At 36.1% G+C, this 16,378-nt stretch overlaps 1 protein-coding gene across 1 annotated transcript in view; it reads left to right on the forward strand.

The window, feature by feature from the left end:
- The window catches only part of CNIH3 (cornichon family AMPA receptor auxiliary protein 3), a 46,273-nt gene that overhangs the window by 27,566 nt on the left and 2,329 nt on the right, over positions 1 to 16,378 (forward strand). The window contains exons 4-5 of the mRNA XM_015813654.1: positions 13,568 to 13,680; positions 14,737 to 14,880. Coding sequence (XP_015669140.1) covers positions 13,568 to 13,680; positions 14,737 to 14,880 — 257 coding nt within the window. The remainder of the gene's footprint in view (positions 1 to 13,567; positions 13,681 to 14,736; positions 14,881 to 16,378) is intronic.

Consider the following 16,378-nt stretch of genomic DNA (forward strand, 5'->3'; position numbering starts at 1 on the left):
CTCCATATTTTCCCCTGCTCTGTGTGGAGAGGCACTTTTAAAGATGAAACAAAGGCCAAATTTAAAGACGATGCTAGGCATACATGGCTGAGTTCGTTTGGTTTTCTTCTGGCATCATTTTGATATAAATCTTGAATTGTCAGCTAGTAGCAAGTAAGAAAATTTGAAACTGTGGCAGTAGAAAGATGTATTTTGACAATTTTACTTACCACAGCATAGGAGAAATTGTTAGTATGATAAATTCTGACAAAAGACATAATGAGAATAGAAAAAAAAATACTCTCTATAGGACTTTTCAATTGACAGTGTTGAGTAAGAGAGATGGAGTGTGTGACGTTTGCCTGCTTTCATCATAGTCCAAATATGAGACTCAGGTTTTCAGTCTGTCCTCTTTTCATATTTGAGCCTTCCTTCTAAGACAGTGGAGATTCTGCCTTTTGTGATAAGAAGAAAACCTATTGAAGCCTTCTCCAACAGGAGCTAGTACCAAAAATCTGATCCAAGAGGCAAAGGTTAATTAATAAGTAGTACTTACAAAAACTGCAATGATCTTTCAAGTGTTTGCTCAATTTATACTTTAATAGCTTAAAACTCCTATCAAATAATGCATGGATACAACATTTGTTTTTGCAGCAAAGGAAAATATGTGCTCATTTTCAAATTAAAAGTCCTTTATGGTTAATTATGCAAGTCTTGTAACAATTCTGAGTGAAAAAGGACATGAACATTGAAGAAACTTTGTTATATAGAAGTTATTTTTTTCCTGTGACAAGAAATGAAATATACCTTATGCCAGTTAAAGACAAATTTTGATTGATTGAGTAAAGTGTTTAGTGAATCAGGTGGGACAAAATTCTAATACCTTTTAATCTTAAATTTTAAAAAACTTGCTTTATTTTCTGTTTTGTTTGCCATCCACTCCAATAAGATATGCTGCTGAACAAAGCAGTGGCATAGCTACCTATTCCAACTGGCCAATATCCTGGAAGAATATATCCATTGGTTGCAGTGCAATTTCATAACAATGTATTTTTCAAGGCTGTTCTTGGACAGAAAGGTGTGAGTCCCCATGAACAACTCATCCAGCCTCCCTGAAAATCTTCTAGAACTTTTACGACAATGTTGACTTGAACTTCAGAAATACTTTCTCCCTAAATTCCAGTAATACTGGAAAAGCTATATCAGTTTGCTCCAGCAAAGCAAGACTATTTAACATGTGTTTCTGATTCTTTTTGTAAACCCATGGATTCTAGAATAGACCATATAGATATTGCGTGCTGCTCTTCCATTTGTATCATGGAGTAATAATTAAACAGGAATAATTTGATTTATAAGAGATTGACTGTAGCTGAAGGTTTAATCAGTGATAGACAAGAGCAATTTAGTCATGAGAATAGTGTAGTAATTTCTAATCTGCCAGAATTCAGGTTCTGAGCGGGAAACTAGTAGCAAGGGACTTTTCTTCAGAAATATAAACACCTTTTTAAGAAGATAGCTACTACACTAAAGGGAAGACATTTAAAAAAACCCACCCCTTTCCCTATTGGGGAAGAACCTTCAAAGAGAATCTTTGAGCAGGTTCTTCAGCATATTTGTCCCAGTTATTTTATAGACCATTGAGTCATAAATTCAGACTTTAATGCGCATTTCCACAACAACAACAACAACAGCAGCAGCAGCAGCAGCAGCAGCATTAAAATCAGTCCGGTGTAGTTGAATATCATCAGATATTCATCTGGTTCTTTTATCAAATGTCCCATAATATTCAGAATAATATTGAGACTATTCTGGTGCTACAGTTTGTGATAGATAACTTTCTATTTTTTTTTAAAAAAGGAAGGGGAGCGGGAGGCAAGAAAGAAAGGTCCTAGATGAAGTATTAAATAGACCATCTCCCTGGAGCATTGCAGATCCAGGTGTGAGACCCAAATCCTAATAGCAAGACTCTTTACTAATGATGGCCCAGAAAATATTTCTTTTCTCCCTATTCATAATCCCTCCTCCCTTTCTGAGTGCACATGTTGTTGCTTGGATTCACTTGCCCTAGAAATAGCTTGAGAACATTCACAGTAAGCTTTTTCTCTTTTTACTTTACAGCTAGAGGACCAGCAGAAATGTTTTTAAAAAGTGAGTTTGAAAGGTGTTTATTATTTTTTTAATGCTGCTTTGGGAAAACAACAAATGTTCAGTAAACAACAGAAGTTGGCGATGTTACTTATAAAATTTGATATGTGTGCTCAGTTTTATAAAATTAACTTATTTCATCATTCTTCAGAAATATACTTGTGTGTTATCTGTGGCTATTTTCCTAATTTTTTTGTTGCTAGTATTTAAATAATTCTTATCAAAAGAGTAATATGGAACAGAGAGAATAAGCTTGAATAATATAATTATAAAGAAAATTATTGTGTATTATATATCATCATTTCTCCTAATATGGATGAATTGAAGAAATGGTATTAAAGACAGCCAAACAGTATTAAATAAAAAAATAGAATTTTGTTGGAATAATCAAGTAGTACTTATTTTTGAGTCAAGGTATATGGTTATATACTATTCAAGACCATTTTTCTCATCAGGAAAGCTAACAATCATTTTCTGTTTAAATGAAAAGACCATCTTGGAAACTGATGCGTGAAAACAAATACTAGTATTTGCTTCTACTATTAAACAATCTCTATAGTAAGCTGCAACTGGGTCTGATTGATCATCAGTTGGGATGAACTTTATATTATTTTAAATGCTTCCAGATTATATACAGTTCTGTGCTCTTTGCATTTGAACTCTAAATACTACTTAGGTTCCACCAAGATTTTGATTTTGTTCCATAGCTTGCCCAAAGTTTATTCACATTGAAAATTCAATTTCAAGCAGTTCACTCTTTGCTGGTTATTGGAAATCCTTCCCTCCTGCATGAATAATGTATTTTCAGCCTATTTGGGGAAAAATGTCCTGCAGCTTGTCAGAGAAGAAATGGAATACTTTGCTGCCTCTATTGGGTGAGTCATTAGAACAGGTTTCTTCCCCTTCCCCCTTAGTTAAATGGATGGTGGCAGTGAAGAAAGAGAAACAGTTCCTTCTTGAGAGGCTTTGCTTTTAGATGTTTCAGCAATAACAATTCCCCTGTGAAAAGCTGTACTGTATGCTTTTCTTACTTTCTTTAGGACAAGCATTAATTCCAGTGTTAGAAGTAGCATTTATTTTCCAAATTATGTTTGGTAGATTATGGGAATTTCTTTTATCTTGACAAATAATAATAATAATAATAATAATAATAATAATAGTAATGATAAAGTTGGAAGGGACCTTGGAGGTCATCTAGTCCAACCCCCTGCTCAGGCAGGAAACCCTATACCATTTTGGACAAATGGCTGTCCAGTTTCTTTTTAAAAACTTCCAGTGTTGGTGCATTCACCGCTTCTGGAGGCAGGTTGTTCCACTGGTTAATTGTTCTAACTGTCAGGAAGTTTCTCCTTAGTTCTAGGTTGCTTCTCTCTTTGGTTAACTTCCACCCGTTGCTCCTTGTCCTGCCTTCAGGTGCTTTGGAAAATAGCTTGACTCCCTCTTCTTTGTGGCAGCCCCTGAGATATTGGAACGCTGCTATCATGTCCCCCCTCGTCCTTCTCTTTGTTAAACTAGACATACCCAATTCCAGCAACCGTTCCTTATATGTTTTAGCCTCCAGTCCCCTAATCATCTTTGTTGCTCTTCTCTGTACTCTTTCCAGAGTCTCAACATCTTTTTTACATCGTGGTGACCAAAACTGGATGCAGTATTCCAAGTGTGGCCTTATCAAGGCACTTGAGAAACTTTCCAATAAAGCTGCAAGAGACACGGAGTTTAGCAAGAGACACGAAGTTTAGCAGATTACGTGAACCCTTTATTATGATGTATGAATCATATCATTATAATCTACCATGATATACAAATGGCATAGTTAACAAACCAGAATGAGCAAACTCATAATTTTTACCATATGTGAACCCTGCCAAGATTTAAAATAGGTAATATGGAGTTTTATTAAGAAGAATTTCAGTCTTACCTGAAAGCATTTTCTACCCTCTCCAAATGTAGTTCAGATATGTAGTTTAGCAACATTCTTGGATTCAGCAGTGGAAGTACAATTGCACAGAGCATCTTTTATCAACTAAGGCTGATGAATGAGATTGTGAGGGACTGCCCAGAGCTTTAGAACTATTGAGCCTTAGCTATGGACTGAGATAGTAGTTTTGCTACAATTATCTGTGCTTTGTGCTCCCAATTTGATTGTTACACTTAAAAACAGTCTGTAAACTAGGTTCAAAATAGTGAGGTAACAGGAGCAGGTTATCAACTTCTTTGGCCAACTTACTTATCTTCTGTTTTTAGGTTCTTAGAGGTTTTTTGATTATATGCCAATAATAATAATTTATGTCACCTGACTTTCTCCAGCGACTCAAGTAATTGTCAACTCTTAATGACCACATAAATAGATTTTTTACATGCTGAACGTGGTCCTTTCAGTCTTCTAACAGTACACATATTGCTACTGTGACTATCCAGCTGGCCAGTGGTCATCTTCTCTTTCCTTCCACCTTTCCCGTGATTAAAACCATCTCCAGAGAGCTAAGTCTTTGCATAATGCATACAGACTGGATGCTTGTGCCTCATATGAGCACTCTAGGTTGATTTGTTCAATGAACCATTTGTTTGTTTTCTTGGCTGTCCATAGTTTTCACAGGAGTCTTCTCCAATACCACAGTTCAAAAGCATCAATATTTTTCCTGTGTTGTGTCTTCAAGTCCAATTTTAGCAAGTCTAGCCCTGGGGAACACTCTATTCTCTTAGCCTTCCATAAAGCTTTGAAGACTTGGCTTTCTCCCCAAGAGATAAGATTGGATAACTGCACATTAGAAGACTGACCTGGCACAAGGTCTTTGTTGTTTTTCATATTTTAATGCTTTAATTTATTTAGTTTTATAGTTTTAATATTTTATATGTTGTTTTAATTTTTGATTGGGAGCCACCCAGAGTTGGTTGAAAGATGAGCAGGTGTATAAATGTTTTTTTTAATTAATAAATATTCATTTCCATAGACTGTCACATGGTTTGCACAATTCTGATCCTTGTATGTATAGAAATATCACAATATTTGAATACCTTAGTAAATTCATTTTAAAGCTCAATATTCAAATATTTTATTGATACCTTACTGTTTAATTAATCTTTAAAGCTCTGGGCTCAAATTACATAAATGATGACTATTTTCTATATATTCCTACCTGGAATTTAAGACTATACTCTGAGTCTTCTTCTCTTAAAGATCTCTGAATGAAGCATAATAGCTAGCTGACAGAAATGAGAGAATATCTAAATAAATGAACAAAAAACTAATACCAAACAGCTGATTAGACTTAATGTGAGTTACTGGCAAGAGATAGAGGAAATAAGTTGATAATCACCAATAGAGTAATAATATGAATGTTTACTACCAGAAGCTATTTGTATCCTCTGCCCTTCCAAAGAAAAAGCCCATTAATGAAAGCCTTATTTTCTCAAACAATGTGATTGATTTTATGCACAAATAAAGAGGTTAAACAATCATTTGCAAGTATAATAGATTAGAAAAGCTACTATAGACTGGCTCATTAAACAAAGTATTAAAGGTATTTTCAGGGAAGTTAAATTCTGTCTCCAACATGGTACCTTCAGATGTGAAGAACTGCGGTCCTTTCATTCTCAGTTAGCCATGATCATTGAACATGGCAAATTCAGAGAAGAGACTTTGGACTCTACATTCTGTGCTAATGATATTTCCCCCTCTCTTCAAGTTGTTAGATATCTTTTTTGCATTTCCTTGAAGAGCTTAAAGTGATGCTTGTCGTAGTCTCCAGTTTTATAGAAAGATGCAAAGAAGGAACACATAGTCACACTATGTATTTTATACACTATATTGTATTACTATTGTTGGATATTACCACTTGTGATTGTTTAAACCTAGAGTACATCTACATGGACTTTTTTTCATTAAAATATTGGCTTTTCGATGGATGGATGGATGGATGGATAACATTTCTGGATTGTAAATGAAGACTTTTCTGATTTATTCTTGACTATGCAGCATTTCTTCATCCATTATTATGTCTTATGATAGTTTTTTCCATTAATGTTAGTTTAATTTTTTGTTCCAGCTGATATATATTATATAATTAGGAAGTGAATATACAGCTCATATATCCATCTGGCCTATATCAATTTCACATATCAGAAGTTTCTGCTTAATTCAATGACATTTAAAAATGCTTTTAATTGTACAATGTATGATTTTCCTGTTGAAGGAAAAGTCTTCTTCGTGGTTCAGTCCAATCCGGGGATAAACAACATGACAACTGCTTCAGAAAGAAGGTTGCAGTTTATTGAAGAGGAGAGCCAGACAGAAAGATGGCTCTGGAAGAAAGAGAGAGTGAGCACATGTAGGGAGTGGGTTTTTATACCTTCTGGAGCCTTTTGTTTGGAGTTGTTCCTCTGGCATGAACTTTGACCTGAGTCTGAGTGTGCCTTTCTGGTATTCTGATGGTGGTGGGTTAATCCTATTATGTCCCAAGGGTCATATCCTACTTCCCTGGGGCTGGGGCTGATGACTCTTAGATTTTTGGTGTTGATTCTAGGGATCTTTCTTCCTAATCCCAGTTTCCTGACTCTAGTCTTTCTGCATTTTGCAAACTTGGCTTCTGTTTGGGACAGAGAGACGTGTGTGTGTGTGTTGGTTTCTGCCTTTAAAATCCTTTAGGGAAATATATTCTGCCTTTTAAATATTTCCAAAAATATTTCTTTCTCTGGGGGGGGGGGGGCTGACTTCCCACATTCCCTAATACATGAAATTCACTAACATTTTCTGTTAAATATATTGAGGAAAATTAGTTATGTTTTATAATCATTGTTCACAGTATTAAGCTGCTTAGTCCAAGCAACCCAAAGCAGTTCTAACAAGGCTTTGCAGCACTTCTTAGGAAAGGCATTGATCTAATCTGGCCTAAGAAACTATCTCACCTCTTGTCACAGACATCAGGTTTTCTGTGTGTTCAATACAATTTGAATAGATTTTAAAGAAATTATTTGTATTAATGTTTAAAGGGTTCCTGGGAATGGATCTGTGATGTAGAAAATAATTAAGAATCTTAGATGTAAATGTCACTTTCAAGATATTAAGCTCTGCCTAGAAGACAAGAAGTCTTTTTTGGTAATGGGGCATTGCTGAATTACCATTGCGGCAACTTACCCCATATTCAGAAGTAGCTAATGCCTTTGTGATTTGTCCATGCAGAACTTATTTGCAACAGCACGGTATGACAAAGGCTCCAGTAAAATTTGGGCCTATACAAATTCGAAAATATTGTCAGTAACTTTGGGAAAATAATGTTCTTAATGCTTATGATATATGTTATGAAACGTGCCTATTCTGTTGGTTATCCCAGATTTTTGCCAATAATAAATAGAAATGGGTAGATTAGTATTTTATTCTATTATTTCTTGTAGAAGTATTCTGCAGCATTTTAAGATCTACTACATTGGGAGGAAGCTGCCACCATATGTGCATCCCAGCTGGAAGCTTATTCCAATTCATTGCACACGTCTGAAAATGCTTCTCCATGCTTGTATCATCCTGTCCTCTTGCTTCCCCTTGTTTTCTCTAAACCATCCTGCTTGTGCTCTATAGCTTGCAATTAACAACACTTAATAGCTGTTAAATAGGGTAATTGGCTGTTATCCTCACAGAGGTGTTCCTTCAGAGCTGATATTTCTCAGTGAACCCAGGCTAACAGCCCTTGAGCTGCAGCTAGAGGAACTGAAATTCAGTTCTTTCCTTGCTCTAAAAAACAAGGATTCCTTTCTGATCTGTAAAGTTGGGGCTGAGGGCTACAAAGGGGTGAAGTAATTCTTCCTTTTTTCTTCCTTGCCTTTAATGTAGAATAAATAATAGTAGAACACAAATCTCCCCAGAGCTTTCCAGCTCTTTTGAGCTTTCCAAAAAGAGATAAAGAGTTAAATGTTGTTCCTTACAGCTTTTGTCCTTCTGTACTTTTATTATAAGTGAGTGGGGAAAATAAAAATAAAAATGCCAGCCTCCCCCCAAAAGCTAAGGAAAGTATATCATCCTCCATGTACGGTCTGAAGGGAAGTGTTTGCTTTTTGTCTATTAAACTTTTCACATCAAGTAAACTTAATCACATATCAATCTTCAAAATAACTTTAATGACAAGGCTTAACCTGCAAAGATAACGTATATTCTGCCCACCATCTATAGGCTGAGTTACTGTAGCATGGTGTTGGTGTTTGCTGGTGTCAGCCCTTCAAGATAAGGGCAAGCTGAAGAAACAGGCATGGCAGAGATTCCAGCAATGCTCTTTATTTTTGTAGAGTAGAATAAGATCTTGAAGGTCTGTTTAAGTTTTTCTCTCCCCATTTAATGCTAAACAAAGGTGGAGGTGTTTTGTTTTGTTTTTTTTTAAATTCTTTCTCCTGTTCTTTTCTCAGGACTGAAGAAACTTTTTCTCTTAGTTTTCTTACAGTTTTCAGTAGTAAATAAAACCATAAGTTTCTGGTTTTCTAGTCAGATCAAATCAAGTACAGGTGCCTACTAGATGTATAAATGCTTAGGAACATTTTGCTTTCTATGGACATTAGTTCAATTATGTATCAAAATTGAAAAAAAATGATGGATGTCAGGTGCATCCTAAGTGTCAAAATATTAGGTTAACACAAAAGTACAAGGAAATCAGATTTTTAATGTTTAGGTGTCTATATACGTCAAACTTAACTGCTTTGTAAGTGTTATTAATAGTTTTAGCCTGACACCATGATTAAAGCATTGTACTTTGTCTTTCTATTTTTCTTTTTGGCGAGAGCATCTCCAGTATGTTCTGTTTTTACAGGTCATAAACCAATGAATAGTTTCATGAGTTCCAAACATTGGCAAACATTTATAACAATTGAACATTGCTTTTCAGCATTGATTTACAGCATAACTACCACTTTTTCAGCAAAAAAATTAATTATGACCACAAATTTATTAAAAAGTACCACCAGAAGAGAATTATTAAATAATTATTAACTTAATAACTATGTCAACGCTGCAAATACTGTATATTCTTGCTTTGACAATATGCAGAGCTGTCTGGCATTTTTATAGTTAAACCAGGCAGAAGGGGAAAAGAAACCGGATGTAAATCACATCTTCCTAGTTGATTGGAAGATGTGAACCATGACCCCAAAAAAGGGTGGGAGGGAAATGTTTAGAATTACATGCATAGCGGAAAAGGAACCAGTCCTAAGCATTCCACCATGCTGTGCTGATGTGGCTTTAACATTAATAAATGCTTTTAGGAGAAAACATGCCTGAAAGTCCTTTTAAGTGTTTCGTTACTCAGACACATGACAAACTAATTACTTTAAAGATAAAATATTAATGAATTAAATAATAAAGAATTATTATTAAATGGTAAAAGTTTATCAAACTAAGCTACTCAACTTTAAAACAATTTAAGCTAAGAATGTTTTTTTTTCTTCTTCCATTCAGCTGTGTCTGATTCTCAGAGACTGCCTGAAGTTTTCTTGGCAGGGTTTTTCAGAAGTGGTTTAGGGGTGAGAAAAATGACTCGCCCAAGGTCACCCACTTGCTTTCTGCCTAAAGTGGGACTAGAACTCATTGACTCCCTTCTAGCTTGCTGCCTTAACCACTACACTGATGTAAACACTACACCAATTGTTTAGCAGTGTCTAAATGATTGCAAGACAGGAATGTCTTTTAGTATAATGCTTTATTTAAAATTCAGTTTTATCGAAGGCTTTCAGAAAATGGCAGAATAGAATTGTAATCAAAAACCATTTCAGTACTGAACACCTGATATGATTATCTCATGAAGCAGCAATTGGTCATTCAAGAGATTCCCCCATCTCTTTTCAACTAATATTTCCAGCATGCTGAGTTGCAAAATTAGTAAACAAGATTTGAAAAATTAAGCGCATTTTAAAGGGTAACTAGGTAAATTATATACCGTAATTAGGCATGAAAAGAAACAAAAAAAACCCAGAGACATATTATTTAAAAAAAATATTCTAAGGACCATTATTTGTATCAGTTTAAAAGGAAATTGTAGACTGAATTTTTGTAACTAGGGGTACCATATTGCAAAAATCCAGAGAATTATACGGTGACAGCAAAGAGTCAGAGAGATCCCAGTTGATGCTTGGTTTCTGCAACCCAGACTTAGGACTGCAAAGTGTAGCAAGCCATACAAGCCAGTTACAGTATACAGGACAAGATTAAAACTGGATGGTAATTTTATTAATGGTTTTGGGAAACAGTCCTAGAATTATACAATAGTCTATAAACTTTGCCTCCAGGTTTACAGACTGAACAGGTAATATTTTCATTACATTTACCAAAGTTTTGTAAGGGGCATGGCAAACTTTTGAATTTTCAGAAAGTTTTCATTGTGGTTAAAAATATCAGAAAGAAAAAAAAATGAAGCTGGTATAGCTTTGCAACAAATTACAATCTAAAATGGAGTGTCTCTGGGAACTATGGGAATTGTACTCAATGTATTGGTAAGATTGTTGGATTCTAACCAAAGAGGTCCTAGTTTGTGGCTGTTCCGCTGTTTATGTTGTTCACGTTGCATAATGTGTGTTTGTAGCCATTATCTCTCCCCGATTGTTGGAAGGATAAAATTAGAAAGTGTTCAGGATGCAACTTTGAGAATTGAGGAAAAAGTAAAATATAAATGTAATAAGTAAAATAATCCAATATTTTACTATAATCTAAAAATCATTAGGCTGAATTGAAGATCTCTTGAATCAACTCAGAAGACTGACTCTGGATGGAGGAAAAATGAGACTGCCAAATCATTCTCATGCCAACAGATGCAAGCAGGATCACTTGCTTTTTGGTTTGCTTCAGTAGCTATTTCATCTGGCTTTTAAGCCTTTATATATATTTATAACAATTAGTGCTTGGGTTTCCTTGCTATTCTGTTAACTCCATACCATCTCTCCCTCTTTGTCATCTTTATCATGACCTGTATAAAATTTTAGGCATCTGACAAATGAAATTAACCAGAAATAAAAGAAAGAACACCAGGAACTTTTCATAAATTTTTCAGTAGACTTCTTAAGCTTGGTATAGAAAGCCACTTGACTTAAGGCCAAAAATATTTTTACTATCATAGGTCATGTTTCTGTGTAATGCACATACGTTTTCCCTACTTGCTACTTGTTTTCAAGGATCTGTTTAAATATAGATATGTCATAAAATATTACATTTAAGCTAGAGCTAAGGCTCAGATTTTGGTAGGTCCCCTGGAAGAAAAAAGAAAATCTTCTATTTGTGTCTGATTCACAGAACATACTGCTGGCAGGCCACCTGTTGAGAGATCGCAAAGCTTGCTACCTGCTGTGCTGCCAGGTGGGTCAAGTGAAGTCACACACTGTTTATGCAGGCATCACTACTGGGTTGTGTTTGGCAGATGACCCAATTTTCTTTATAGTAAACACTTCTGTCCCAAACATAACAAATGCTGCAGATATAGCAAGCTATAGAAACATATTTCAAATGAACAAGATATGGGATCAGGCTGGACCTACTGCCAGTGCCTAGGAGGTGCAAAATCTGAGAGAGAAGAGAGAGAAGAGAAGAATTCAGAACCATGGAATAAGTTAGGAGGCAAAATTGAGATTCATGCCAGCAATCAGAATCAGAGAACAACTGTCTCTCTCCAAACAAACCAGGCTAAGGACTTCTTCAGAGAAGGGTACCTTTCACAAACAGCAACCTCAAATTGTTGGTTCCCAAACACATTCCTTGCTCTATCTTTCTTAATGGGAAAAGGGAAGGGTGAAGAAGTGGTGGGAATTTCTGTCTCAAAGTTTTTTACCTTGTGGCTTCAACAGAACGCTTTCTCTGCTGCGGTTGGACAGTTGGCTGAGCAGCAAAAAGGGAGGTATAAGAGTAGAGAGTCACAGGAGACCCTTAGCTCCCTATTACTGGATGCAGTGAAGCAGAGGCTGAACAGCCATTTTCAAATCTGAGTTCTTGTTCTGAATAGGATGTAGTCTAAATAGTCCCTTTTAACTTGGTGATGCTATGCTTCTCTAGCACTATACTGTACAGTTTACGATGCTTGCAACCAATTTTCTCTTCACTGTTGCTCATCTGTTGCCAAAAATTAAGCTGTGAATATATTCAAAATTCTTCAGGTCTTGATACTAATTCCTCAACTTGTATCTGTTCTGTGAATAGGCCAGATATGTAACTGATGAACTTATGATGCAGGTATAATCATCTTTATGAGTTTTGGTTCTCATTTTTAAAAGCTCAAAAAGGATTAATTTTTACTAAGAGAGTTAGTGTTGATTATCCTCCAGATATCAAGTCATTTTTATCACAAATTGTAAGTTTCTTACTTATATTCCCACACAAAACAGAGACAAAATTAAGCATTTTTAATGTTTTTCTAAATAGTGAAAAAATCCCTAGCTTATATACAGGTAGTCAAATACAGGTAAGCTTAATACAGGCTTAAATATATATAGTTACAATGGCAATTGGGACCAAAATTTCCATCACTAATCAATGTGGTCATAAAGTACAGCTACATCCCTTAGCAATGGCTAAGTAACTGCAGTCTCAATTGCTGTCATTAACTGAATTGCAGTGGTTGTTAGGTGAGGACCTCTTCTCAATTCCTGCCAGCTTTTCACAGCCAAAGTCATTGGGGAAGCCAGCAGAAGTAGCAAGTCATAGGTGGCTCACAAGCAGGCCAACATTCAAGTAACTGACTGCTGCTAGCTGGGGGAGAGCATGTGGGGGTGCAGAAGTGGCTAGAGTGGTGAAGGGTGAATGCAGCTAGACTTGGGCTGGCTGTTGCCAGAAGGGAGAAGGAGTAACATGAAGAGATGAAGGCATGGCAAAATTCAGGGAGAATGTGTGAGAATGAGAGGAAGGGAGGCTCAGGGAGGGTGTGGCGGGTGCATGAATGGTGTGTATGAGACTTGGGGAGAGTATGCAGGGGTGTGCAAGTAGCTGGTGCAAGTGCAGAGGAGCTTGGTTGTGTGGATGGGGAAGACTTTCCTCAGTGACTTGCATCTGTCCCTGGCAACTTCCCCATTGAGTTTATCAGGAAGCTAGCATGAAAGGTTGCAAACAGCAATCATGTGATTGTGGGTTGCTGCAACCAGTCGTAAGTGTAAGCCAGTTGCCAAGCGCCCAGATTGCGATCATGTGATACGGGAGTACTGGGATGGCCGGTTGTAACCATCATTCATTCAGCGCTGTCATAACTTTGGATGATTGCTGAATGAATGGTCATAAGTTGAGGATGACCTATAGAGAGCAGGATAGATGTAGCTTGGATTCAGGATTTATGTTGTTCAGAATCACAATACTATACAATGACTCTTCAAATATATGTAGACAAATTGATGTAATGGACTAAAAGATTTGCAAATGTAACTGATCTTCTAGCAAGGTAATTATTTATGTAATTTATCTTTAACCTTATAATTCTGTCTTTGTTTCCTTTCTCTTTAGTTAGTGTTGCCAGAATATTCCATCCATAGCCTTTTCTGCATAATGTTTCTGTGTGCTCAAGAATGGTTAACTCTGGGCTTGAATATTCCCCTGCTTTTCTATCATTTTTGGAGGTAAACCTAACTCTATTTTGATTCCTTTGTGTTCACAAATTTGTCTCCTCCCTGGCAGAGGATTTTGTGTTGTGAGTAGCTGTCAGACAGGCAGAAATGTAATAAATATCTTTCCTTACATGGAGATGATACTGTGAAGAGAAAACTGTATCTGCTGTGAAGTGTAAGATTGTGTTAATTTTTCTACCTGACATGGGGACATCAAGGGCATGGGGACATCCAGCATGTAAAGCCTTGTCTTCTGATGTAGTGAGCGATGCATAGAATAGGATAAGGTCTCATGATTTGGTGACAAAGACCATGTTATACTTATATGTTAAACAGTTAAAGATACCAGGAGTGGCTAAAAGATACTGTCTGGCTCTCTTACAGCATAGACTGTAATGGGCCAGGAAGCTAATTTGTTTAGCATATCATAAAACAAAAGAGCCATTTTGGTTTAGTCATTAAGGTACTAGACTAGGTATGGAGAAAATTAGGTTCTAGTCTTGTCTGGCTAGGTGACTTTGAGACAATCTTCTTCAGCTGTAGGAATGATGCAATGGCAAACTGCTTTAAAAAATGTTTCCAAGAAAACTGCATGGACTTGTTTATACAGTTGTCAGGAATTGAAATTGGGTCACAAGACACAAATAAAATAATTATAAGGCAACTTCATAATTCTATTCTAGTGCTCCTTCGTCCATGTATGAAGAGAAAGAAGAAGACACACTCTATGACATGCAAGAGACCTTATTCTTATCCCTTATTGTGGCCTCACAGGCTTCCCCAGAGGGAGTTAATTTTCTATAGCATAGAGCCTGGTCTTGTGGTGTAGACGCTCCTTTGGACTTAGAAACTTGTGAGAAGAGAGTTTTCTAAATTTTGTAAAGAGCTTTGCACAAATAGAAAAGATTCTTGCCTGTACTTTAGCCTAATTGCATAGAGGTCTGTGAGGTTGTGACAAGAATGAAATAGGAAGAGGACTTTGGGAACATAATACACAATTAAAGACCTTCTTGTGGCTTGATTTTAATGAGAATATTGAAGATTTTCTTATGTTCTCTTTTCTTTCAGGTATTTTCATTGTCCAGCAGACAGCACAGAACTAGCCTATGATCCACCTGCAGTGATGAATGCAGATACCTTGATTTATTGTCAAAGGGAAGCCTGGTGTAAACTAGCTTTCTATCTCCTCTCATTCTTCTACTATTTGTACTGGTAAGCATGGCCTCATTCCTTCTAAAAGGCAATTGCTAACATTTAGAAAATGTCTTTCCCCTCTGTGTGCTGCATTGCCATTCTATCTGTTGAAGGGTCCTAGGGGGAATAACTTCTACTAACTCAAGGGCAGTGGTGGGATTCAGCCAGTTTGCACCACTTCGGCAGAACCGGTAGCTAATTTTTTGTTGCCCAGGCCCAGAATGGACTTCCAGAAGCGGCATCCACACAGAGAACTAGTTGTTCACATATCTGAATCCACCACTGCTCAAGGGCCATCAGGTTGTTAACAACATTACCCAAATGTTAACCATTAGGTTAATAACAATCAAAGGACAATGATTACATCTGTTTTTGAATATTCCTTGGCATAAATTCCCTCTCCTCTTTCTGCTCTGTTTTTTTTTTTTTTTTTGACAACCATCAGTCACCATAATGTGATCCTGCCTGCCAAATCTCATTAAGAAAAATAATCGGATCATTCAAAAGATGATAATTTATATCATATATTCAGGTCTTTTTGCTATAAATAAAAGTAATTATTAATTTACAAATATGGAACTTGGAAAAAAACCAGGATTTGGGAATGCTGTTTTTATATTAACTTTATAACGCTGTACATCAGAGTGATCGTTTTATTTTTCTAGTTACAAATACGAGAGCTGCCTAGCACCAGGCATCAATATTTGTTCACAAACAAGTTAGTGAATGTCTGTATGTGAAGCAGCAGACTGTTCCAAATGAAGCACATTTCTCATCCTCAGCCAATAAAACAGATTCCGTAAAATGCACTGTAAAAACTAGCACTGTATTTCTAAGAAGGCACTTTTACTACTAAGGCTATCTATTATTGCTGCTCTATTTAAGTGATGTGCAATCTCATTTTAAGAGCATTATTTGGTATATATGCCAATATTAATTTTATAATGCTTTATATTTACATATTGGCTGTATTTCGAGAGCATGATTCCAGATTGTGGATAAATCAACAACATAACTTATGGGAATCATACAATAAATACGTTGTATACATTAAGTGTTCAGTCATTAATTTACCTATGCAAATTGTTTATTAGCAGTAATAAATGGAGAAAGAACAAAATAAATAAAATAAATTACATTACTGTCTGTCCTGCATTTGGGAGGGCATTTGGCAATGCAGGAAGGAAAAATTCAAATTCAGGCTAGTAGAATGGTAAAGTCTCTAACAGATTTCAAAGGGATGGAGAAATATCACACTATAGCTACTTTCAAAGGACATATATAAACTAGACAACCATTCAGTTAGTCATAGCTTCTTACTGTTGGATCTGATAGCACACAAACATACTAACCAAACCAGAAATTTCCTCCAATTATTCCTTATATCTCATGAACAATAGAAGAGAACAAATGTAGCTGAGGGTTAAACTGTGAAGTCCTTGATGTTCTCTGACCTTAGTTGTTTATTTGCCAGATGTTTTATTACCTGACTAGGTAACATCATCATTGCCAGTGA

The sequence above is a fragment of the Protobothrops mucrosquamatus genome, unplaced genomic scaffold, assembly GCF_001527695.2.
Source record: "Protobothrops mucrosquamatus isolate PMUCROS unplaced genomic scaffold, P.Mucros_1.0 scaffold_3, whole genome shotgun sequence".
NCBI lineage: Eukaryota > Metazoa > Chordata > Lepidosauria > Squamata > Viperidae > Protobothrops > Protobothrops mucrosquamatus.